Source organism: Nomascus leucogenys, chromosome 11 (genome assembly GCF_006542625.1).
Source record: "Nomascus leucogenys isolate Asia chromosome 11, Asia_NLE_v1, whole genome shotgun sequence".
In the NCBI taxonomy this organism is placed as follows: domain Eukaryota; kingdom Metazoa; phylum Chordata; class Mammalia; order Primates; family Hylobatidae; genus Nomascus; species Nomascus leucogenys.
In genome coordinates this window covers 100,624,915-100,652,327 of record NC_044391.1, presented here as the reverse complement: position 1 = coordinate 100,652,327, position 27,413 = coordinate 100,624,915, and the positions used below count along the sequence as shown (strand labels likewise).

Genomic DNA, 27,413 nt, shown 5'->3' with positions numbered 1-27,413 from the left:
TTGTAGAAATGCTACGGATTCAAGAGTAAACCTGCTTGATTAATCAAACAAGCTGGAAAACTACTCTGTTAATTTCTTTGTTGTAAATTGATCACTGTAATTTTACCTTACATGTCATTTATATTTTGTATATACATGAACATTTTAATTTCCACAGCTTTTAACAGGTTGACATAATACTTCTCCATGCAGTAAGTCAGTCATTTTTTCCACTTACAACTGTAATTCAATAAAATTTTGGTCATCTTACTCCATGTTTAATAATCTAGGTAAGTAAGCAGGCATGGCTTATAGACATGAGCTATACCTCACTCACAAAAACATCTCCAGTAAACTCTCTAAATTTCTTTCAACTCCAGAGAACTATCAAAAGAATAACACCAGCTGGCAGAAGAACAAGGACGGAGCTAGGTCAATTCAACTGTTCTTTCTCTTTCTGCCTCAAGCTGCCTAGAGCAGGAGCTACTTCTGCTTAGCCAAAAGCCAAAATAGACAAGGAACCTATCCCTGCCTCAAGTATTTTACAGGTTAAGCTCCTAGCTTGGCACAACCTGTTGGAATATAAGACTGTAGGACTGGCCAGGTGCGGTGGCTCATGCCTGTAATCCTAGCATTTTGGGAGGCCGAGGCAGGTGGATCACTTGAGGTTAGGAGTTTGAGACCAGTCTGGCCAATGTGATGAAACCCCGTCTCTACTAAAAACACAAAAGTCAGCCAGGCATGGTGGCATGCACCTGTAATCCCAGCTACTCAGGGGGCTGAAGCACAAGAATTGTTTGAACCCAAGAGGCAGAGGTTGCAGTGACCTGAGATCACGCCACTGCACTCCAGCCTGGGCAGCAGAGCGAGACTCAGTCTCAAAAAAAAAAAAAAAAAGACTGGAGGATGAGGCTGGTTTCTCCAATGCTCTTTAAACCTCTGTTTGGGCGTGGGTGGCCCATGCCCGTAATCCCAGCCCTCTGGGAGGCTGAGGCAAGAGGATTGATTGCTTGAGGCCAGGAGTTCAATACCAGCCCAGGCAACATAGCAAGACCCCCATCTCTACAAAAAAAAAAAAAAAAGAAGAAGAAAAAAATTATCTATTTAAGGCTACAGAAGTAAGTGTTACTGAATATAGGAAGATCTACATTGATTAAATGAGAAAAAAACTCAGGTTGCAACTAGGAGTCATAGGAAGACAGAATTTCAGAAATTCATACCACACCAGACAGATGTGTTTTATTAAAAAAGAAAAAAAAAGACCTCTAATCAGAAAGTCTGATTAAATTCAATATTAACTCAAACTCTTAAAAAATTTCTGGAAAAGTCAACAGGGTACATCACAGAAAAGCAGACAGCTGCTGACAGTTCTTTGGTGGAAAAGTAAGTTGCATACTTACCCAAGCTGCCCAAATGATTATCAAGCCAAGTTTGTTTTTCAAAAATAGGTTTTAAGATACACCAAAGAAACCATACAATACAAACATTTAACAATGAAGTTAAAGTATATAGCAAAAGCCAAATATGACAATACACACAAATAATGTATAAAAGAAGCCTTTCAATCCTAGAAAACTAAAATGGGGAGAACTTACTGGAGGGTAACATACCTAAATGAGTACTAATAGCAAGGAATAATCCTCAACATTTTCCCAATGACTGACTAAGCCTCAAAAAGACAGCTTAGGAAAATGATTAACATGTAATTTTTCTTTTTTCCTAGCCAATTCAGTTCTACTTAGATAAATCTGGTTACCAATCAATACGTATATAAATTAGAGTAATTTTTTTTCTGCTCAATTACTACTATTTTTTCTTTTTCACCTTTTCCATAATCTTCTCTAGCAACACTTTTCCTTTCGTTTGATCAGTTGAACTCAAAAGGTTTGGTACCTAAAATGAGTATCAATCGTCAACGGAATAGTGCTTGGGAAATGCAGTCCTAGAAAAGGCAAATGTGTAACCGAGGTGCTTGACAAAGTGAAGTGTCCATTCTCCATACAGTAATGTCTCCCATGTTAATCAATAGGTTAATGGCTGCTCCTGGCTAGATCACAGGACCCTGCATGATACTGGAATGCTCCCTGGTGAGGTACTGCAGAGGTATGTGCACAAACACCCACCCATTTAAGCTTTCAATAAATACAAGGCATCATTTTAAACCATTTCAGTAGAATAAATTAAAAATATTGCATTTCTATTGGCCTGCTTTGCTTCTTGAGCTGGCCTGGAGTGTTGTTCATGACATAGAAGACACAATAGTTAATTAGTGGCTACCCCAAGCTCTTTAGACTCCAGCACTTCTCGCTGTTTAAGCCTCAGCCCCATTTTTTGCAGCAATGATGGTATTCTTTTTTTTTTTTTTTTTTGAGATGGAGTCTCGCTCTCTCTCCCAGGTTGGAGTGGCACGATCTCGGCTCACTGCAAGCTCTGCCTCCTGGGTTCATGTCATTCTCCTGCCTCAGCCTCCTGAGTAGCTGGGACTACAGGCACCTGCCACCACTCCCGGCTGATTTTTTTTTTTTTTTTTTTGTATTTTTAGTAGAGACGGGGGTTTCACCTGTTAGCCAGGATGGTCTCCATTTCCTGACCTCGTGATCTGCCCACCTCAGCCTCCCAAAGTGCTGGGATTACAGGTGTGAGCCACCGTGCCCGGCCACAATGGTATTCTTCATTAGCATTGCCACTGTCATGGGGCCAACACCTCCAGGAACTGGAGTGATATAACCAGCTTTTTGTCTGACTCCTTCAAAATCCGTATCTCCAACCAACTTGGGTTTGGCAGTTACAGGATCATGAACTCCATTTATTCCCACATCAATGACTGCTGCTTCTTCCTTGATCATATTTGCTGTAATCAGATTTGGAATACCTGCAGCAGATATTACAATATCTGCAAGAATTGTATGTTTCTTCAACTGCTCTGTGGGAGTATACAGATGAGATATTGTAACAGTGGCATCACTCCGGGACGTTCATGCGCTCCATCTGTGTACAGTAACATTGCAATGGGCATTTCAACATTTTTTGACCTTCCAGCCACAACCACATTCTTCCCTAGGGTTGGAATGTCAGTTCGCTTAATTATTTCCCACACACCCCATGGGGTAGCTGGTAAGGTGGAATACTGGTCCAAACACATTCGCCCTACATTAATTACATGAAAGCCATCAGCATCCTTGTCTGGAGAAACAGCATTGCAGATCCTTCTCTCATCAATATGCTCTGGAAGAGGCAGCTGAACAAGGAGGCCATCTACATTATCATCATTATTCAGTTTACTGATTAAATTCAACAATTCTTCCTCTGAAATTGAAGCTGGTTTCACAATTGTCTCACTGTTGATTCCCACATCTGCAGCTGCCCTGGTTTTGTTGAGGACGTAGGAGTGACTTGCAGAATTCTCGCCAACGAGGATCACGCTCAGGTGTGGCCGTTTGTCGCCTGAGGCCACCCACTCTTCTACCTCCTGCTGCACTTCCTGCTTGATCTGCTGGGCCAGTTTCCTTCCAGAAATTACAACAGCTTCATCTTGAACTGCCGCGAGGTGGAAGGGGCGAGGGCGGAGGGAGCAGCTGTGCACGGGCTGCAGCAGCCGGGCAGCCAACGTGGACATGAGGGAAGTCGCAGCCATAGCCCGCGCCGGTGACCCCGCCGGGACTTGTTTAATATTTTTAATTTTTAGTAGAGATGGAGTCTCTCTATGTTGCCTAGGCAGGTCTTGATCCCCTGGCCTCAAGTGATCTTCCCACCTCAGCCTCCTAAAACTTTGGGATTATAGATGTGAGCCACTGCACCCAGCCCCAGAATAACTTTGGAATGCCTTTGGCCGAGAGGAGGGGTCCATGGAGTTGGTTGGGGGGCTTAGAATTTTATTTTTGGTTTACAAAGGTATACAATGTATTTGATATACATATACATTATGAAATGGTTACCACAATCAAGTTAACACATTGATTGTTTGTCATAGCTACCCATCCCCTTCTTTTTAGTGAGAATATTTAAGATCTATTCCTTTAGCAAATATTAAGTATATAATACAGTATTGGCCAGGGGCTTTGAGTCTGCCTTTCTGACAAGCTTTGTGGAGTACTCTGAGTAGCAGGGTTATTTGACTATTAGGAAAGACAACAGTTTGAGGTAACAATAATTTAAGAGACTCTATGAAGAGCTGAAAGAGACCATGAAGGGAACTCGCATTTGCCCAGGAAGGGCTGCCTGATTGTCCAGCAGTTTTGCTTATGGAAATCTGCATTTTCTTGGTCTGGATAGTCAGCTGCAGCTCCTCACTAGTTTATAATAGCATACTATCTTGCTAAGAGGGAATATGATGGAGTAAAAACATCATAAGTTTTAGGATCCAACACGTGGATACAAACCTTAGTGCTCTTGGGCAAGATCTTTTAACCTCTTCAGTTTCTTCATCTGTGGGGTGAATAAAGTAAAGTCTTCCATACAGGGCTACTGTGAAGATTACACAAGCACTTGGCAGAGTGCCTGGCTCATAATAAATACAAATACAAAGGTCTAGAGTTATCTTTACTATTATTAATATATACATTAGTTATTTCCCTCTCTTGTGGAAACAATGGCAAATTTATTTCAGAAAGTTGTTCTTGAACAGTATGAGAAACACCTTCTGTTTGGGGAGACAAGATAGTAAATTTCCCAACATATGCTGGATGGTCCTTTTTCTTTTCAATGTCTTATTTCTAAAAGACATAGTAGGGGAAGGGCAGACTCAGAGAGAAGTGTGTTGACTTATTGTGATTCCCAGGAGCTTTGTTTCAAGTGACTACGGATATTGCTGACCCAGTGAATGTACAGACCATTGATACAACTCCTTCCAGTAATTGAACCCTAAACAAACAATACTGTTCTTCCACTTTCTTTTCTCAGCTAAACACCTCTGACATATACTGATCACTTTTCCTTAAACCTGCCTAGACTTTCAGTTCAATCTTTCTTTTTTTCCTTCATTAGCTCTTGTTTACTCCCTTCTGTCTTTGTTGCTTTTTGCTATTCACAAATGAGGTTGGGTTGGGTGGTAAGAATCTTTTTACTTAAAATGATTTGATGATAACTCCAAATATGAGAGAAGAGGAAAGTGAACCAATAATTTTTTCTTTTGAGACAGAGTTTCACTTTGTTACCCAGGCTGGAATGCAATGGTGTGATCTTGGCTCACTGCAACCTCTGCCTCCTGGGTTCAAGTGATTCTCCTGTCTCAGCCTCCCGAGTAGCTGGGATTACAGGGGTGCGTCACCACACCCAGCTAATTTTGTATTTTTAATAGAGACAGGGTTTCACCATGTTGGCCAGGCTGGTCTCCAACTTCTGACCTCAAGTGATTTGCCTGCCTCAGCCTCCCAAAGTGCTAGGATTACAGGTGTAAGCCACCATGCCCGGCTAACCAATTATTTTTAATAGATTTAAAAAAAGAAGTTCAGAAAAGTATGCTACTTCTCTGAAGTCACACAGCTCATAAGTGACAGAGGCAAGATATGAACTTAAGTTTTTCTAACCTCATAGCTCATGTTCTTTCAAGTATGCCATGCTTATTGTCAAATCTGGGAGATAAGACAAGCACACAGACTATTGTAATTCAAGCTAAAGTGGGTTATAGTGACTTAAGTATACAACAGTAGTTTAGACCAAGTACTGCAAAGATCAGAAACAAGAAGGGATGTGTTCCGTGGGCAAACCACACATGGCTTTGTGAACTTGATTTGAGATTGGTCTCTGTATGAGACACTGCAGTTCATGAGAATAGCACACACACACAGACACACACAAAGGAAAATCCCAGCACCTCTTCTCAGAATTAGAAAGAGCCAAGTTTCAGTGGAAAATACCATAGAGATAAAGCTAGAAACGACAGGTTGGGGCCAGATTATAGAAGGCTATGCCAGGTGAGCAGGAACATATAACTCAGTAAACAACTAGAAACTGTTGTAAGTGCTTAGCCAACAAATGACTTAATCAGGGCTAAATTTTAGGAAAATGAATTCAACAATAGTATATCGGATGGATTAGGGCAGGGAAAAGAAGAAAGCTCTATTTGGTGCCATGAAGGATACACAGATGCATCAGCCTTGTGTTCGATGTTTAGGATTCTCATTACACAGTAACTTTTTACACACAAAGAAAACTTCAGTGAAAGGTAGAATTTAATAAATGTCATTGAAATACACAAAATGTCATAGTAGTTCAAGGTTGAAGTGGCAAAAAAAATCTGTTTTTAGTTAGTGTAGAACGATAGATTTATTAGACAATCATTGTCAATGTGAAAATTTTGAAAAGCTAGGTCTGATTTCATGGACATTTAAACTTCCTTGAAATTTATATTTCAGCTCATATGTAGACCCAAACAATTAGCTCACCATCTCTCCAACCTAGGAATTCATTCCAAATACTAATGCCTAAAATCTCTTTTTTTTTTTTTTTTTTTTTTGTGACCCAGTCTTGCTCTGTTGCCCAGGCTGGAGTGCAGTGGCACAATCTCGGCTCACTGCAAGCTCTGCCTCCCGGGTTCACACCATTCTCTTGCCTCAGCCTCCCGAGTAGCTGGGACTACAAGTGCCTGCCACCATGCCCGGCTAATTTTTTGTATTTTTAGTAGAGACGGGGTTTCACTGTGTTAGCCGGGATGGTCTCGATCTCCTGACCTCGTGATCCGCCCGCCTCTGCCTCCCAAAGTAAAATCATTTTTAAAAATTATATATTAGGATTTCCAGTGGCAGGGTCTGGGGAAGGGGCGGCAGTTGCCATGTCCAGCCGCTAAGGTGGCAAGAAGCCCCTGAAACAGCCCAAGACGCAGGCCAAGGAGATGGACGAGGAAGATAAGGCTTTCAAGCAGAAACAAAAAGAGGAGCAGAAGGGAACTCGAGGAGCTGAAAGTGAAGGCCAGAAGGAAGGGGCCCCTGGACACAGGTGGAATTAAGAAATCTGGCAAAAAGTAAGCTGTTCCTTGTGCCTGAGTCGATGGTGACCATTGATTTCATTCGTATTTAAACATCTGTATTCCCTGCATAACATCTTTTGCCACCTATAGCTGGAATGAAGTGTTGTCTTGGAGCCTGTTGTACATTTAAGAATAAACTTTTGTAAAAATAAAAAATAAAAGATAAAAAATTATATATTACTATAGAAGAGCTTGGTGGCCATGCCTGTAGTCCCACCTACTTGGGAGGCTGAGGCAGGAGGATCACTTGAGTCCAGGAATTTGAGTCCAGTGTGGGCAACATAGTGAGACTCTATCTTAAAAAAAAAAAAAAAAGGAATTATTTAGGTATGCAAAAAGGCAAAGTTAAGAGTAAGAGTTTGGTTTCTAAAATAAAAGAAAAAAGAGCAAATCTACAGTAAGTTTTATTTTTAGAGCTGCTGCCTTATCAACTAAACTAAGATGAAACACTTATTCATAAGATGACAAAATTTTTTTTCTTCTTAAATTCATTTCTGAGTCAATACATATCTGACTCATTGTCACCAAAGAGGAACCTTCTTGCAGAGATCTGTGCAACTGCCCTAGGGTCAGTCTCTACAGAAAATACACTTACTTTCATGCAATGCTAATAATGTAAATGTTAGTTGAAATCTGATTTTGATTATAAATAAGATTTTATAAAAATTGACAAGTGGACTAGAATTTTATTTGCAAAAGTGAGATTTTTAACAATGAGGTTTCTGGTTTCTTGAGAAAATACAAACTCCCTAACACAGACTTATTTGCAATGAGAACATCCACGAAACTCTCAGAAAGTAAGATGGAGCAGTGCAAATATCTGTAACAAGCAATAATGCCACAGTGCAGGAAAAGCAGGATTAATGTCATTCTGATTCAAAGCTTTTAAGCTTGGAAATCCATCTGACACAAAGGATAAGAACTCAAGTTTATTTCAGTTGAAGCAAAACAGGAAGAACAATAAGTAGCTAATCGTGATAATGGGAAAAGATTAGCTGAGCAATTGATGTTTCCAGATTGAATGAATTGGTGAAGTCTCTGGGATTTAGGTTAAATGTTGGGGCAAATTGGGTGAGGATGGAACGGTTAAATTCACCTACCTGATTTTGGTTTATGAGATCCAACTGGTGAGATAGAGAAACTTCTGAGGCATTCATTTACTGGAGACTCTGCTCTGATTTATTTAGCAGGAAACACAATATTCGTAATGAAACCTAAACGAAAGCAGTTGTGGAGCTGTTGGAAGGTAGGCTTCTTTTTTTTTTTCTTGCTTTTTTTTTTTTCTTTTTTTTTGGTGAGATGGAGATTTACTCTTGTTGCCCAGGGTGGAGTGCAATGGCGCGATCTCGGCTCACCGCATCCTCCGCCTCCCAGGTTCAAGCGATTCTCCTGCCTCAGCCTCCCAAGTAGCTGGGATTACACGCATGTGTCACCACGCCCGGCTTATTTTGTATTTTTAGTGCAGACGGGGTTTCACTGTGTTGCCCAGGCTGATCTCAAACTCCCGACCTCAGGTAATCTGCCCGCCTCGGCCTCCCAAAGTGCTGGGATTACAGGCATGAGCCACTGCGCCCAGCCGGAAGGTAGGCTTCTAAGAGCAGGAATAGGAACACACTCAAGCATCAGGTCAGAAAGTTCTGGCTCCATATGTCAGTGCCACCATTTACCAGCTGTTTGATTGAATATAGGAGAGTCGCAGGGGCTGCAGTGTTGCTGAAGCGTTCCGGAGTTTCATTTGCACAGCGAGCACACTCTTTTCTTAGGTTGTCTAGCTACTGTGGTAGCTTGGAGGACTTGAAGATGGGGGGTTGGGAAGAGTAAGGAGGACCTGACCTCCCCACGCCTACCCCTGGCACTGCCTCAAGACCTTGAGCAAGATGCTCAATTCTCTGAGCCTAAATCTCCCCTTTGCACGACGGGAATAATAATATTCCCTTACAAATATGTTGCAGGTAGTAAATGAGGTTAATTAATGTGAAGTGCTGTCTCCTAAATGCTCCATAAATGTATGTTAAATGTAAAAGATATCAAAGGGGAAATACTAAAGTAGGAAATTTGTTTAAAAGCAGATTGTTTCTGTTAAAAAATTCTCAATTCTGCACTGTTCCTAGATGAGTTTTGATATCTATTTTCAGATATAGTTAGCCTTCTATATCTTCTGCATCCTTAGATTCAATCAACCTCGGGACAAAAATATTTGAAAAAATTTAAGAATAATAATAGAACAATAAAAAGGATATAAACATTTACAAACACAGCCTAGCAACTATTTACATAGCATTTCTATTGTGTCACAGGTATTATAAGTAATTTAAAGATGATTTAAAGTATACAGGAGGGTATGTGTAGGATATGCAAATGCCATGCCATTTTATATCAGGTACATGAGCATCCTCAGATTTTTGGTATCCGCGGGGGTCCTGGAACCAATATGCCAAGGATACAGAAGGACGAATAGATATTTAGCCCTAATAGTTAATAATAGTTTTTTGTTTTTGCTTTTGCCAAAGACATTTTAAAGAAGAGAAAAGCAGTTCTTGTTTAAATCATCATTACCCTGCCAAGAGCGTGGCTCAAATTCAAAGGGCTGCGTTTTCCCAAAGAACACTTAAAAAAAGGGGACTTTATCACACTATGAGAGCAGAAGCTGGTTTCTCTCACTCCTGGTCCCTGAGGAGAGTGAATTGCTCCAGAAGCCCTTATTTGCTGCTGTCATTTGGATGGTGAAGTGGTAGAGCAACTCCCCTGCCCCTCCCCACATCACATTAAGAACTAAAATGGGCTGGGCACGGTGGCTCACACCTGTAATCCCAGCACTTTGGGAGGCCGAGGCTGGTGGATCACGAGGTCAGGAGTTCAAGACCAGCCTGGTCAATATGGTAAAACCCCGTCTCTACTAAAAATACAAAAATCAGCTGAGCATGGCGGCGGGCACCTGTAATTCCAGCTACTCAGGAGGCTGAGGCAGGAGAATTGCTTGAACCTGGGAGGTGGAGGTTGCAGTGAGCCGAGATCGCGCCACTGCACTCCAGCCTGGGTGACAAAGCAAGACTCTGTCTTCAAAAAAAAAAAAAAAAAAAAGAACTAAAATGACAGCACAAGGAAACATGAAGCTGTAAAGGTAGCTCAGTGCTCAAATGTTACTACCTTGAAGTGAAGGAAAATTGTAAAAACTGTCCCAAGTCTTAGAACTCATGCCCTACTTCCACCCCACATTGACTATCTCACCTGCCAGGAAAAGATTTCACTCCTAGAAGCATTAATGTTGAACCAAGCATTTTGTTAGCCTGATTCTGTTTGTTCTTAAATAGATATGAAGATACCTTTTTACCTGAGAGCACATTAACTACTTACAGAAGAATGAATGAATGGAGCTCCCAGAGACTCTCTTAAGAGTTCTGCATTCATTTGCTCCCTCATTAATTGAAGAAAATTGGTGGGTGCATGTGCTGTGCTAAGACTGTGGCTAGAATGTGATAAGAAATGAATGAGACCCCAGGAGAGAGAGTTTGGCATAAAATAGTCATCCAATTATAAACCTCTGAATCATACAAAGTACTGTATTACATTCTAGGCACTATAAAATGAGCATAATTATACAAACGGGAAAACCATGTGGAATGTAGCTTTAATACATCACACACTCTACCTGAACTGAATTTGCTGTCATTAACAATTTCACTTGACTTTCTTAGAATTTAAATGGGCTTTTGAAAACATGATTTGGATATCCTGGTCCATTTAGAGAAAATGGCTAAGGAAGTCCGAATTCATGAATCCTTTTTCTCTTAAATATTCCTTCGGTTAAGAAGGGGCATTCAAAATCATTCTCTTGATCTTAGAGTTTTGTTCTAAAGAGCAGGTTCTTTAATTTTTTGTTTGTTTGTTTATGATACTGAGATTGGCATTTCTACCAATAAATAAACATGTTTAGAGTAACAGTTGGTCCACAGGGCTCCTTTTCATCTTTTCTTACCTCCTAAATAGAGTCTGAAGTCTGGTCTATGTGGCTTGGCATCAGTTCAAAGCAATTGTTTCCATCAGGAAACTATTTGCCAAATGGATAAACCAACTGTGATACTTCCATACCATGGAGTGCTGCGCAGCAATAAGAACCAAAGTGTTATGCTAAGTGAGAAAAGACAGTCTCGAAAGGTCACATACTGTATGGTTCCATTTATATGATAATCTCAAAAAGACAGAACTCTAGGGTCAGAGGACAAATCAATGATTACCAAGAGTCATGGCAGGGAAGAGAGGTGACCATAATTAAGGCTGTAAACGGATAGTATGAGGGAGATTGGGGGAGTGATGGAACTGTTCTGATTATAATGATAATTACAGGAATCTGTACATGTGTTCAAAATCACAGAACTGTACACTAAAAGAAAAAAGGTCAATTTTACAGTATCATTTTAAAAATCAAAGCAAAGCCAAAACAAATTTGTAAGGAAAACAAGATGTTTCCCATTGTTTGAAATATCTAACAGAACATATTAGTGTAAATGAAATCAATGCTCTATGGGAGGAAGGAATGGAAAGACAGAATCTTAGATTGTTGGATTCTCATAGATTATTAATCCAGGGTTAGCAAATGCGCTTGTGGCAGATTATATTTCTGAAGTTAGCTGCAATGATGTTTGCCATTATCTAAGAGGACTTATCCTCTAGATAAGTCCATCCAGCCTGGGGAACATGGTGAAACCCCGTCTCTGCAAAAATACAAAAAAATTAGCTGTATGTGGTGGCACACGCCTATAATCCCACCTACTCAGGAGGCTCGAGAATCACCTGAGGTTGCAATGAGCTGAGATTGCGCCACTGCACTCCATCCTCAGTGACGGAGCGAGATCTTGTCTAAAAAAAAAAGGTCTATGTCCCTATCACATGAATTTGTGACTGCCTAGACCAAGTGAGGATAGTGTAGTGGAAGCAACACTATGTGATTGCTGAGGCTAAGTCAGAAAAACGCTATGCATTTCCTCCTTGTTCTCTTGGAACACTTGCTCTTAGAACCCAGCCACTCTAATGTGAGGAATTCCAAGTAGCCCATGGAAAGGCCTAAGTGAAAAGGAACTGAAGTTTCTGCCCACACACCTGGCTGATCTTCCAGCTAGCAGCCAGCACCAACTTGCCAGCCATGTGAGAGTGCCATCTTAGCAAGAGTCAAACTATCTGAGGCTGCATGGAACAGAAAACACGTCTGCCAAGCCCTGCCCACGTTGGAAATTCATGAACAAATTAAATAATTGTTGTTGTCCTAATCCACTAAGTTTGGTGACTTGAATAGAGCAATAGATAACTAATATGTCATCTCATTTTTAAACTTATGTTTTTACTCACTTAACAGAAACAGATCAGAGTTCCTTTTGAAAACGTGGTGTTCAGAAGAGTTCTTGGGATGGAATGAAGCTTAGAGGGCAAGAGTCCATGATTGATTAGTGAAGTCATCCCTGGACATAGTCTGAGAGATGGCACCAATGTTTGTCTATTTGTCAATTGTATTAGAATTCAGCACCTTCATTTTATATAATTAAGACAATGCAGGCAGGGTAAGATCTGCTTAAGATCACACAGATATTTAGTACCAGAGCCAAAGCTCTAAATCAAGTCTTCTGATGTGCAGTTTACTATTTTTTCACTTTGCCATGTCCCTTTCCGGGGACCTGAATTCCCTGATTTCCCTGAATTCCCTGATTCCAGGGACCTGAATGACAGGACATAGAGCAGCAGATATATGCCTGCATGCTTCTACTTCCCTCTCCCATGCCTGTGACAGATATCATTGACACTCTCTTAAGGTCACTGGGATGCATTTGGATGACAGATTCCAAATTCCCATGGTTAACGAGAACCTGAGTGGAAATATACAAAAGCTATAACTGATTTGTATCACGAGTGTCAGAGGAATACAGCAAAGGTGACTCAAAGTACAAACTGTACTTTGATATGGAAAATGCATTGTGTGTGAGCAAGAAGGAAGGCTTTAGGCATGACTACTCTGTATCAAGGATGTCTGTCTGAAACCACACATAGACTGACTTCCTACAGAATCTACTAGAGAATTGTTTCTCATGTCCTTGGGGAACTGTGCTGTAAATCCTGTTAGATAATTTCCATTTAATATTTTATAACTTGTAGGTGAAATAAAATCTGTTACTGTAGTTATGATGTTGTATGTATTTAATTTGGCCTCATTTCAAACACAATAGAATTGGAATGCATACAACACATACAGGGTGGTACTGAAATATTGTACACTTTAATGGCTCTGTTCTTCACGGTGTGCTTGGCATCGTCTGAGAGCAAGGTAGGCTCAGAAAAAAAAAATAGACCATTTCTAGGGTAAAACTTAAAAGCAGGATAGACAAACCTATGGCACTACGGATTACAGGGTAGCTCACTGAGTACAGCATTCAGATTCATCCAATGTAGGACCAAGAGCAGAGCTTCTCTGAACTTGATCATATGAAGCAAAACACCCTGCAAAAGAAACTGTAACTAAACTCCTAGAAAAACAATGATCACTTTCTCCCCTCCTATGATTCTAACTAGCGTGTGGGATGGGGTAAGGTATGCAGGTTATTTGCATAAAACAAGCAGCCAAGTGCATTCACTCATTTATTTGTTCGTGGAGCACCTAGCAAATGCAAGGTGCTCTGTTAAACATTGTGGCGGACACAAAGATGAAATGGACAAGGATTTTGTCTTCAAAGGTTCTCTAGTAGGGACCCCACCACGCTCTCTTAATAGAGTAGGATTTGAGAACATGGGCCTAATGAGTTAGAAATCTAATGATCAGCCAGTGGCACCCAAACAAAAGATCATGGGGCTTAATCCTTAGAAGTAGGATACATCTCTACAATTGTCTACACAAACCAGCAGGCATCAGAAATGTTAATAGCATGCCCCTTCACCTTTTTCTCTGCCTCCCTTCCCAGTCTCTCTCATTCTTCGTGGATTTCATTATCATTGGAAAAATTATGAAATGCTGGATCACTTAGATGCATTACTATGCCCTTATGAAATTATTCCTGATGATAAAATTCTTTTAATCAGTTCCACTTTCAGATTTTCAGTATAGGCTTGTCCTTTAACAAGTAAATTTTTTTTTTTTCAGAAAAATATGCAGCAAGTATGGCAAAACAGAATACAATATTCTTGGAAGTAGATTTGTTTGGATAATAATTAAACTTTCCTTTTTCTGTACTTGGACTTTATTCTTCTAGTAATTTCTTTGTCTACATGAAATTTTCAGGAAGGTTGACGTTATCATTCTTTTAAACTCTTCAAAAGACAGTCAAATTCTTGTTACATCTTTTCAGTTTTGTATTTTATGTTTAGGAGCTGTTCATTTATATTCCCCTAATCTTTTCTGGAATAGACTATCTCATCGCTTCCCACTGTGTTTTCCTAAATACCAGCAACTTGTTTTTCAACAAATAATCTTAACCCAACAACCACCAGGTCTCAAAGCTTTATAACATCTGGTAAATGCTAGTGCACAGGAACAAGGCAGAAAAGAATCTAAAGAAAGAATATGGGGCCGGGATCCGTGGCTCACACCTGTAATCCCAGCACTTTGGGAGGCCGAAATGGGCGGATCACCTGAGGTCAGCAGATTTGAGACCAGCCTGGTCAACACGGTGAAACCCCATCTCTACTAAAAATACAAAAAATCAGCCGGGCATGGTGGCTCGTGCCTGTAATCCCAGACTTGGGAGGCTGAGACACGAGAATCGCTTGAATCCTGGAGGTGGAGGTTGCAGTGAGCTGACATCACACCACTGCACAGTGACTCCGTCTCAAAAAAAAAAAAAAAAAAAGAAAAAGAAAAAATGTGGGCTTTGGAATTGATCCAATCTGATGTCATGCAAGGCTCTGCCAGTACCTTCGTGACTCCGATAAATTAATCTTACCAGGGCATCAGTTTGCTTATCTGTAAAATGGGGATAAAATTCACACTTCAAGGTAATTATGAGGATTAAGTACATTATAAGAAAGCAGAGAGCGTGGTCCATAATAGGCACTCTTTTAACAATTTCCCTTTGCTTCCTCCTAAAAATGACAATGATAAAACTCAAGATTTAATCATTAAAACATAGTTACAGATGCAAAACACTCATGTCCCAACTAGCTCTTCTGACACTCTGATATGCAGAATATTTGGCATTTCTCTTCTTTCTTCTTAATGGAAAAATGCTCCTACTATTAGTAAAAATGAAAATTTTGGGGGAAAAATTATCCACAGTTTCTTTATCTGTGGATAAAGAAAATAGAAACAGCTGCTTCTATTTTTGTCATGGCCTGGCTTTTATACAGAACGGTTACATTTTCCCCACAGTCACAAACAGGGTGTGCTTATCATGGCATCACCTCTTTCAAGGGACTAATAGATTTATTCCAGGTGATAGTGGGAAGCAGCTAGAGAAGGAGGATTGGAAGGCTGAGGGGGTGTTAAAGTTAGCTGATGATATTGTTCGAACCTTTCTCCGGCACAGAAACTCCACAAAGAACTCCACTGCAGTTTTCGCTACCCAGGGCTGTTTCTTTAAATTGTTTGACGTCAGAGAAGGAATGCTATAGCAACAGTCTGTCAAACTGGAATTAACTCAGAAGAAAAATGGGGGTGGGGAGAGGAAAAATGCTCCCAGGCGGTACTGACTTCAGAGGAAGCAAATTGGTAGATGCATTTATTTTATGACATTTTAAACATAAAACACCCAAATAAATGTGAAAAAAAAAAAAAACTCGATTGAGATGCATGTGGTGTTTAACTCATGCAGAGAAGAGCGACTTGGCAGGGATATCTGGAAGGCCTTCCAGTTTTATCAATGACAATAGCAACAATAACTTCCAAGTATTGGCCATTTATTTGGAGGCAGGCTTCGTGCAAACATCACTTCATTTAATATGCTTAGCACCTTTATGAGGCAGGTATCAGTATCTTTATTTTGGCGATGACGAAACTTAGGCCCGAGACGGTACACGGTCCTACAACTAGTGATGGTAGAGCCGGGACTGCAACGCAAGGTTGTGCAACTCTGGGCTTCCGTTTACTTTCTGACATTTAGAATTCCAGAATGGGAAACCTAAATGGGACCTTTGGGGTCTTCTAGCTCTGCCCTTCGATCCTGCTAACAAGCAAACTGGCGTCTGTCAGCGCCGGAAAGGAAACTGGCCACGCCACTTAGACGGGCGCTACTTAGCAGCGTGCCCCGCCGCCACACCAACAAGAAAACGAAACTGCCCGGGAATGAATGTTTTTCTTCTCCTTCTAGCAGGAAACGAGAGAGAAAATAGGAAGCAGAAGCTGCGCGCGGCGCCCGCTCCCTTCTCCCCTCGCCCGGGCTGCGCGCGTTCCGAGGGTCTGCGCGCCCCCGGCACGTCCCCGCCGGGCCCGCGCGCCTCGTGCCTCAAGCCTCGCGCCTCGCGCCTCCAGCCACGTCCCCGCCCCGGCTCCGGCGCGCCGGGGAGTTGGCTCCTGGGAGGTGCGGGACTGGGTGTGGCCGGCGGCTCTGGTCTCGGCGGTGTGCTGAGCTCTCCACGCCGGCTTCGCGCTCCAGGGGCTGCTGAGCGCCCAGCGGACCCCGGCAGCGCGCGGTCGACGCGGGCCCGAGCTCCCTCCAGGTAGGCGGCGAGCTCGCGAGCGGCGGCTCGTCGGTGCGCCCCGCGAAGCGATCCCGGGCTTCTCGCAGGGACGTGGGGCGCCGCGAGCCACCCCTGCGGAACGGGGCCCGGGTGACGGCGCGGGGCGGGGCGGGTCTCTCCTGGCTCCGGGACTGAGGGCTAGGGCGGCGGACGCTGCCCGGGAGGGAGGGGGAGGGCGCGCCTCTGTGGCGCTCCGCTGCCGCGCGGGAACCGGCCCCACGACTGCTGGCGCAGGCGCTTCCCGGGCGGTCCAGACCGCTCGCCCCGGGCAGCGAGGAACGGTCGGCGGTCCAAGTCCTCCAGACTCCCCCGGGTTTCTCGTCACTCCCCAAGGCCTCCTCCCAGGAACTCAGAGCACAAGCCCGTGCGTGCCCCCAAAATAGCGGGTATTCGGGACTGCCCAGGAGGGCTGTTGGGTGGAGAGCGCTGGGAAGACTCATAAAAGTTCTACGCTGAGTCCAAAATTAGTCCAATGATTTTGTTTCAGATTTATTTTGGAAATGATATAATGTCCAGAGTTTGGGGATGGGAGGGGATTAATGAATTTTGAATACTTGTGAGTTCACTACAATAAAAAGTGTTTTCCTTTTCTCTCCACCTTTTTCTGCTTCAGAACACAGATGATTGCTATATACTTTGATATGTATTGCTATTCGCTAAGGGAACATTGAATTTTCAAAAGTTTAAAACCAGGCTTTCATTTGTTTATACAAGCAATACTTTGTTATTTTGCGTCTCCTTGTGTTCCCTGTTCTCCCACTCCTTCCCTTTCTCTTTCCATAAAGGATGAGGATGCATCTTTCTCCCTCTTGGCCACCAACAAAGTAGCTTGGCGTGTGGATTAGCGGGAAGGTTTCTTAAAACGTTCAAAATTTAATTGTTGATTAGAACTTTTATTATCAGTCCGTCTCAGTGTTGCAAACAGAGTTTATGACCATTAAGTACATCTTCTAGGACAGAGATAGAACACACGCTACTTAATTTAAGTTGGGAGGGAAGTCATTTCTAGTCGGAGAGGAAAACGGGCTGATTAGGTGCATTTAAAATTGTGTGCTTTGAGTCTCTGCTATTGTTCATTTTAATACTCTTCAGTGTGGGGCTTTTGGTTTACTACTGATCCTAGGCTCTGAAAATTTACTGTATGTTTCAGTATGTGGCTTAAAAACATTTTAAGATTTTCCATGTTGCATTTTGGTTTGTAGATGAATTTGAAACTGAAATAGAAACTTTTGAAATATCATCTTATTGAACGTTGTCAACCCTCTGTATATACATTTATAAAACTGATTAATACAGCTTGTGATATTTTAGGTTGGTTCAACTCTTTATGGGCCCATAAACGTTGTTTAGGAAGTTATTTCGAGTCATTGGCCTTTGTTAACCTGTAGAATTGTTTCTTTTAAACAATTGGCATGGAAGTATGTCAGCACATACCTTTACACTTTAAAAATTAGACTGTGGGGCAATTTGAAAATTAAGAATTGGAACTAAGTGTTGGACATTTTTCTGCCCTTACCAAATACTGCCTGAGAGGGTGTGATTTCTCTTAGGCGTGTTATTGAAGTCAGCTGGCTCTATCATCAGTTTCTTTACCTTGCTGACTATTTTAATCTGCATCTGTTATGGACTTATTTATTAAAATATCTCTTCTGGGCTGGGCAGTGCTGTAAGTTATTCTACTTATATCTCACAGTAACACCATTATCTACTTCCACAGGTAAGGAAATTGTGAGGTGTTAAGTAATTTGGCAGTGGTCATGTAGGCGTTAAGTAACTCAACTGGGAATCGAAGCAAGACCCCTCTGTTTCCAAAGTCCATGTTCTTTCCCCTGAGCCATATTAACTTAGTACGAGGGCATGAGGAGTGACCCTCAATTACTCATTAGCATGTGTGTAAAATATCCAAGACATGCCAGAAACATGTTTGTTTTTCCAGCATGATCATTATTGTCTGTCCCATGCTTTTATACAGCTCCTCACATCGGCCATTCTCTTCTCACCACTCTACTCCTAGTTAAATGCCTTGTTCCAAGTTCAAACCCTCCCTTTTGCCAGGGCACAGTGTATCCTATTGATATTAATAGGTAGTGATGGCTTAATTATCGTGATAAAATAATAACTCCATTTTAATGTGGGTTCTCTAGAGTTAGAGTTATAACTAATTTGGAAGATTACAAACAGGATGGCAATCTATTTTGGGATATGAGAACCCTTCGATATCCCTCAAATTAAACTAGAGGGTATTTTGATAGATATTTCCCTCTGCAATTTATCATATTCTCTCCTGCGCCTTCAATTTGTCAGTTACTACAGAATCATTTACATTATTGTACAGTCTACCATTTTAAAATAAAATTATTTCTTGATCCAGTGTTCTGCTTCAGTGACTGCCTCATTTCTTTTTATTTATTTTTATAAATAGAAGCGAGATCTCACTGTGTTGCCCAGGCTGGTCTTGAACTCTTGGGCTCAAGCGATCCTCCCACCTCAGCCTCCCAAAGTGTTAGGATTACAGGCGTGAGCCACGGCGTCTGGCCCTGCCTCATTTCTCTACCTCACCTTGAGGAAGCGTAGTTTTTTGACAGAACAAAAAATAAATACAGGAGCCATAACCAGAAACTGATAGTTACCTACAGGCACTGGGTAGGAACTGAGTAAATGGGAACAGCAGAAGGAATGGCCTTGTTCTGAATATACTTTTTTGTATAGTTTTGAGTTTTGGAAACTGTTAGTCTTTTTTATGTTCAAAAATAAAGTTAACAAGATGTGGAGAGTGGGACTCCAAAACAATACAAACAGCAACAACAAACCGTGTATTTCTGTGAATAATGTAAACTCCCAGAAGGAAAAAAAAAAACCCAAGTAAGTTTTGAGCACAGGATTAAAGATTAAAGAACTGAAAAAATAATCTTGAACTCTGTGTAGTGGGCTATTATTTGTATGGTAGAGGTGTAGCAATTCTGAAACTATTTTGTGTGCATTATAGGACTGAGCAAATGAGTAAATTCATTGATATTTTGGGAACTGGGGTTTTCAATGTGGAAGAAGAGAAATAAAAATGTGAAACAGGCCGGGCGCGGTGGCTCACACCTGTAATCCCACCACTGGGAGAAATGAAAAGTTAAAAATAAAACTTCAATAACAATGCAGCTTTGCTTCAAAAAGAAAATCTTTGAAAGACTCCATGTAGGCTGTCTCTACTCCTTATCTGCCATCTTCTTCTGAACCCGCTTCAGAGAGACATTATGCCTCCTACTCCATGAAACAGTTCTTCTCCAGGTCACCAGGGATGTCAGTCTTGCCAAACTGGATCTTCAGCCACATTTGACACAGGCAACAGATAACTCCTTCCTTATCAAAATGTCTTTTCCCCTTGGATTCTGGGACACCGCTCTTTCTGATTTTCATCCTGCCTCATTGGCTACAGTTTCTCATTCTTCTCCATCTCAGTAAATGGTACCACCATCCACCAGTTGCTCAGGCTAAAAATTCTAAGAGTTATCCTCCTTCCCCTATTTCACTCATCCTAAATCTATTCCTTCAACAGCAAGTATTATGGGCCCTACCTTCAAAATCACTGCAGATTGGACCATCTTTTTTAAATAGCTAATTTGACCATTCCTATCACCTACACTGCCACCACTACCCTTGTGTCAGACTGTATTCTTCCCTGGCCTGGATGACTGCAGGAGCCCCCCAACTGGTTTGTCAGCTTCCACACACTCTGTCTCCCACCAGCCAGCATGAACTTTAAAAGAGGTAAATCAAAGCAGGTTATATCTCAGTCATCAGAACCCATTATTGTTAGATAAAAACGTTTTAGCTAGGCATTGTGGTGCATGTTTGTGGTCTCAGCTACATGGGAGTCTGAGGCGGGAAGGTTGCTTGAGTCCAGGAGGTCAAAGCTGCAGTGAGCCACGTTTGTGCCTGGGCAATAGAGTGAGACCCCATCTGAAATAAAAATCAGGATTTTTTTTTTTTTTTTTTTTTTTTTTTTTTTTACCATGATCAAGAGACTGTGACTGGGCTCTGGCACACCCTTCTAGTCTCATCTGCTGCTCTCTGCCCTGCTCACTCTCTTCCAGCCTCGCCATCGTCACTGCTGTAGGTCCAGGTTAGTTTCTGCCTGGGCCTTTGCTTGCTGTTCTGCCTGGAATGCTTTCTCCCAATGAAGACGTGGCTCATCCTCTCATTTCATTCAGTCCTTACTTAATTTATTTGAAAATAGCCTTCCTCCTCACCCTCTAACCTCTTGAAGTTCTTGCAGTTTTTTTCTTGCATACGACTTATGTGTACTTAAAATTATGTTATTGATGTGCTTTATTACTTATCTCCTAGACAGATACAGAAAAAAGCACTGTGGCAATGGGAAGTTTTGTTTTGTTTACTACCGAATCTCTAGAGCCTGGAATATGTTTGGCATGTGGTCGGGACTCAGATATTTGTTGAATGAAGGAATGAATGCATGAATTAATATTTGCTGTATCTTAGCTAATGCCGTTTCAAATGGAGAAGACAGTTTCCAGAGGATCTTACAGCATTCGTGCTATGTAAGGTGTTTGGTGATGCTGCTAAAGCTTCTCTGAAAACTAACAAGTTATCAACTTTGAGTGTTTCACGTTATCACCTTTCTTTTGTATGCCCTCTGGTGGAGTGGTGATAATAAGCGGCAAGTGAGTAGAATAGGTCAAGAAGAAACTAAAATGCAAGAACCTAGATCACAAACTGGATAATTAACTTAAAAAAATAGATTTGAAAATTTTAATTTTAGTTAAGCCTCTTGAATAATTATAATAAGATTAGAAAGAATGAAAAGAAAATGAGCCACAGATTTGAAGAGATATGTGGCGCAGGATGAAAAAATAACCTATTGAGCACACCCAAAATGTTTGGATCACTTAAAAGAATTCCTGCTTAAATATACTTCTGTCCCTTGAAGTATTTTAATATTTTTCCATCTTTAGTTCAAAGACCTCTCTCAACCGTAGTAATAATTTCAGTGAACCTTTATTGACTTTACCATGTGTCGGTTAACGTACGCAAGTGGTGAAGCCAGTGTTCAAACTCCAGCAGTGGAGGACCAGAGACAGTGCCCTAAATCATCATGCTTCACTACCACCTTTGTGCCAAGGTCTTGTGGATGGTACAGGGACCGGAGAATTTCCTTTGGAGCAATAGTTATGGACAGAAAAATGCTTGGTAAGTTCACAGTGTGTGTTCCTCAGTTCCATTTTCCAGTATGTTTATAGAGAGCCTTTTCTTCCAGAATTGCTGAAAGGTGTGTTATTTTATCTTTTTTGAAATAGAAATCACATGAAATGTTTCTACACTCAGATGCTACTGACTTGCTAAAATAATATAAAGTTTCTCTTAGTGTATATATTTAATATTTATGGCAGTAACAGCTTAATTGTTCCTCCACTTTTGGCTTTAGCAGGGTTTGTTCGTATACTGTATAGTTATTACAAAGGAAATTTAGTATACCTTACTGGGTAAGGACAAACTCCCACCGAGATGCTTATCTTAACTTGCGGTAGGAACCCTCTAAAAAAGAATTCGCTCAGAAAGTATCATTATTCTTAGTATCTTTGCAAGTCAGAGCATTAACACTGTCTTCTTAATAGCTGCATAATATTTCATTGTATGAATGCATCATATCTACTCTCCTATTTATATTTTTAATTTTTTGTCATATATACAGTTGGTTAATGAATATCCTTAAACATTAATTCTTACCTATTCAAAAGTGTTGGCCAGTTGCAGTGACTCACGCCTGTAATCCCAGTGCTTTGGGAGGCTGAGACAGGCAGATCACTTGAGCCCAGGAGTTCAAGACCAGCCTGGGCAACATGGTGAAACCCCATCTCTACAAAAAAATATAAAAATCAGCCAAGCGTGGTGGTGTACGCTTGTAGTTCCAGCTACTTAGAAGGCTAGGGTAGGAAGATTGATCGAGCCCAGGAGGCAGAGGTTGCACTGAACTATGATCATGCCACTGCACTCTAGCCTGGGTGACAGAGGAGACCCTGTCTTAAAAAAAGAAAGGAAAAAAATGTATAAAGTACTCTTTTTAGAAGCCTTACTGTTTGTACTCTCTTACTTTTAGCTTGTCATGAATTTTCAGCTGTGGAGAAATTGATGAAATCTACTTTCTCTATGGAACAGATTCTATCAATTTCTCTGTAGCTGAAAAAAGAGAGAATCCTGCTTTGGGAGAGACAAGATGAGGACAATGGCCCCTATACTCAAAGAGCTAATAATTGCTAGGCTCTTACATAGGATTTTTAAATTTTTTTTTTAATGGCAACACTTAGCAATGGCTTGACTCAGTTTTTTTCTCCTGATTTTTATATTCAGTTTTTCAACTAAACACCTTTATCCAGAGATCTTTTAAAATATGAAAATTGGTCATTAACTACTTGGTAACGTGAAACTAAAAACCCAGTAAGGCAGCTTAAGCTGAATGAGGTTTTATGTCTAATTGGCATGTGACGTAAATTATATACATTGTGTTTAGGATAGTTAAAAAGGCTTACGGTGGCTAGTTTTTAAAAGGAAATAATTTAAGACATTCTAGAATTCTGCAAATTAAATTATGTATGTATGTATGCATGTATGTATGTATGTATGTATGTATGTACTTGTTGAGACAGAGTCTCTCTCTGTCACCCAGACTGGAGTGCAGTGGTACGATCATGGCTCACTGCAGCCTTGACTTCCCAGGCTCAAGCAATCCTCCCATCTCAGCCTCTTAAGTAGCTCGACTATAGGTGCATGCCACCATGCCGGCGAAATTTTGTGTATTTAAATGGAACATGGTAGGCAGTTAATTACTTGAGGAAATTGAAATTTTTCAACAAGGGATCTTAGTTATCTGCATTACTTATTAAATGGGCTCTAGGGAAGCTGTTGAGAGGTTAAAAAAACAAAAAAACAACAACAAAAAAACCACCGTGAAAAATGTGATCTCCTTGCCATGTGGTCTAAAAAACAAAAAAAACTTAGTATTTAAAAATTTTAAACTTAGATATTAGTTTTCACGGTTTATATTAACCTTACTATGGGAATTAAAATTTATGAACAAGAGATTTCATTTGGTTCATTAATTATTGAATATATCACCAGGGAAACTCTTTGGGGGGAAAAAAATGAAAAAACCACAAAGACTCCTCCTTGCTGTAAGACATAAAGAAGGTAGAGATACGTTAGTATGTAAATTTCATTCATGTTTACGTGTTGACTCACCTTTTAATGCAAAATATCTTTGCAAAGGTTTTAGAAATGTTGACTAGACAGATTATGAGAGGATGCTGAAGAATCGGGGGGGATTGTGTGTTCTTTTAAGGCGTTGAAGAGCAGTCTTGGTGTATGTGATAGTGAGTGTTGTAGGATAAAAACATCAATAGGAAAATCAGCAGTAGAACAAAACTAAATGTGACTATATGTAACTACAAATGAGTATTCTATTCAGACTGCATGGTAGAGATAAGACCCTTTGAATGATAGATTCTGAGAACATTAGTGGTAGGGGTAGAGAATTGGGGATGGGATGGAATCCCAAATAACTTGAGTTATTAATTAGCTGCTAATCTAAACCTGAGACAGTAATTGGTAAATGAAGTGTGATCCTGAGGTAGCAGAGATGGATATCTGCTCATCTCAGAACAGTATCACCGTAAGTACACTTGCTTGTTAACTAAAACCTGTAAAATTTTATCTTATAGGTAGGCATTATGGCTTTGTTAAGAAAAATGAAATCTATAGTGAAAGACACTGGATGCTGTATTCTATTTCTACTTATTATTGGTAACTTTATGACATTTTACCTTTTTTTTTTTTGAGACGTCTCACTCAGTCACCCAGGCTGGAGTATAATGGTGAGATCTCGGCTCACTGCAACCTCTTTCTCCCAGGCTCAAAAGATTCTCATGCCTCAGCCTCCCAAGTAGCTGGCATTACAGGCGTGCACCACCACACCTGGCTAATTTTTGTATTTTTAGTAGAGATGGGGTTTCACCATGTTGGCCAGGCTGGTCTCGAACTCCTGACCTCAGATGATCCAACTGCCTCAGCCTCTCAAAGTGCTGGTATTACAGGCATGAGCCACTGTGCCTAGCCATAAGATATTTTACTTTTATTGAAGCTATGAACATAAGGAATTGTAGCTACCTTTCCATGACTATGGTAATTGCACAAGTTACATTTTGTCCTATGAAGCGGAGTTAGCAAATAAGCTAGATGGTAATGCTTGTGAGGCACTCATGAACGTTTGTTGGATGAAATTCTGATATCCCCAGTTGTCATATTCTAACCCTTTAATGGTGGGATTGAGTTTTAAAATTTTTGTATGTAACCAAAAATAATACATAACTAAGTCTGGTAAATTTAAAGGGTTGTTTCTGGTAAAACAAAAGCAAGTTATGTGACTTTAAAGTGATACAAAACTGCCAGGTGTGGTGGATCACACCTTTCATCCCAGCTACTCAGGAGGCTGAGGTGGGAAGACAGCCTGAGCTCAGGATGTCAAGACAAGCCTAGGCAACACAGTAAGGACCCCATCTCTAAAAAAAAAATTTGTTTTTAATTAGCTTGGCATGGTGGTGCATACCTGTAGTTCCAGCAACTTGGTGGGCTGAGGTCGGAGATCGTTTGAGCCACTGGGTTCAAGGCTGCAGTGGTGAGGAAGGATGGCCGTGCCACTGTGCTTTAACCTGGGCGACAGAACAAGACCCCATCTCTTAAAAAAAAAAAAGTGACATAGGACTGTGTGACTTGGTAACACAGAGATAACTCCATGTGGTTGTATAAAAAATCCAAGAGATGTAATGCTTGAGTAGGTCGTGTGAGGAAAGACAGGCTAAGTGCGTGATTTTAAATCGACATCATCATCATCTCTGTTTCTAATGTTTACTTCACAAAATCTTAGAGCACTAAAACCAAGAGGCTCCAAGGTAGTTTTAGGACTAAGTAAAAGGAAACGCCCTGCTATTTTACAGAGCTGACAGTAAATTTATAGAACTTGTTACTTTAAAAAGTAGTACAGGTGAAAATATAAGCCTACTAAAAATGGGTTCAGTGAATTCATGGACAATAGTTTCAAAACGTATTGTGTAAAATTTAAGAGAAATCCTTAGTATGTTGAGTTTAGCCACATTCTCATAAACATTTGGTTTCAATGATGTAATACTTTCAATACAAGTTCTGTCATAGCATTTACACTCTAATATGATTATAGTGATGAGCCCCATGACGATGTTTCAGTCGGCAGGGCTTGGGGGCTCACGCCTGTAATCCCAGCACTTTGGGAGGCCGAGACAGGTGGATCACCTAAGGTCAGGAGTTCGAGACCAGCTTGACCAACATGGTGAAACCCCATCTCTACTAAAATACAAAAATTAGCCAGGCGTGGTGGTGGGCACCTGTAATCTCAGCTACTCGGAAGGCTGAGGCAGGAGAATCGCTTGAACCCAGGAGGTGGAGTTTGCAGTGAGCTGAGATCATGTGCCACTGCACTCCAGCCTGGGCAACAAGAGTGAAACTCCGTCTCAAAAAAAGAAATGATGTTTCAGTCAATGAGTGGACTGTATATAGGATGATGGTCCCATAAGATAATAATATCTTTTTTTTTTTTTTTTTTTTTTTTTTTTTTTTTTTTTTGAGACGGAGTCTCACTCTTATCACCCAGGCTGGAGTGCAGTAGTGCGATTTTGGCTCACTGCAACCTCTGCCTCCCGGGTTCAAACGATTCTCCTGCCTCGGCCTCCCAAGTAGCTGGGATTACAGGTGCCAGCCACCCAGCCTGGTTAATTTTTGTTTGTTTTTGTATTTTTAGTAGAGACAGGGTTTCACCATGTTGGCCAGGCTGGTCTCGAACTCCTGACCACAGGTGGTCCACCTTCCTTGGCCTCCCAAAGTGCTGGAATTACAGGCATGAGCCACCATGCCCGGCTATACCATGTTTTTACTGTCTTTTCTATATTTAGATATGTTTAGATACACAAATATTTACCATGGTGTTAAAATTGCCTGCAGTATTGAGTATGCAGTACAGGTTAGTAGCCCAGGAGCAATAGGCTGTATGCTATAGAGCCTAGGTGTATAGTAGGCAGTACCATCTAGGTGTGTGTAAGGACACCCTATGATGTTTGCACAGGGATGAAATTGCCTAAGGACGTGTTTCTCAGAGCATATTCCCATCGTTAAGTGATGCATGGCTGTATTGTTACTTACCTGTTTTTCCAATGGATGAATGTTTCTGATGGGGTGGGTTTTTGTGCCTAGCACAGGGTAGGTGTTAAATACACGTTTGTTGAGTGGAAGAAGGAATCACATGATGATTTAGATTGACAGTAGGTCAGAGTAATACTCATTTCTTACGTACTTTTAGGAGTACAGGTGAAAATAATAGGAACAATGCAGAAGAATATCCTTTTGAAAACTTTCCCAAAATGTTGACTGGAAAAGAATTTAAACTTATTTAAAGCTGCTATTGTATCTCTCTCTCTCTCTCTATATATATATATATATATGAATTTTAAATAAATACACTGAAAGAATAGAAACATATCAACACTATACTTAAGACATGTACTCTGCATTAGGTTTTAATTCCATGAATTCCTATTCATTTTTTATTTTTATGCATGAAATTTTACTAATGGAATTTACCATCCCTGTTTAGATTCTGCATTGATAACATATCCTGTTCAGTGTCATAACCCCTAATTATTAACTGTGTTCACCCCAAATAGATCCATTTATGATACATGGAGAAAGAACTTGTTTTTCTTCTTGATCAATTTGTGCCTATATCAACTGA

At 40.8% G+C, this 27,413-nt stretch overlaps 2 protein-coding genes and 1 pseudogene across 2 annotated transcripts in view; 2 read left to right on the top strand and 1 right to left on the bottom strand.

The window, feature by feature from the left end:
• Positions 1–2,241: 2,241 nt before the first annotated feature.
• LOC100590349 (bifunctional methylenetetrahydrofolate dehydrogenase/cyclohydrolase, mitochondrial-like) lies at positions 2,242–3,613 on the bottom strand. Its single transcript, XM_012510632.2, is given in 3 exon segments — positions 2,242–2,311; positions 2,632–2,944; positions 2,947–3,613. Coding segments are annotated over 3 exon segments (1,050 nt in total).
• Positions 3,614–6,748: 3,135 nt separating this feature from the next.
• LOC115837329 lies at positions 6,749–6,941 on the top strand (annotated as a pseudogene).
• A 9,369-nt stretch (positions 6,942–16,310) lies between these two features.
• Positions 16,311–27,413, top strand: part of GNB4 (G protein subunit beta 4) — a 51,777-nt gene continuing 40,674 nt past the window's right edge. Inside the window, exon 1 of the mRNA XM_003256498.2 lies at positions 16,311–16,573. The gene's annotated coding sequence lies outside the window, so the exon portion shown is untranslated. The remainder of the gene's footprint in view (positions 16,574–27,413) is intronic.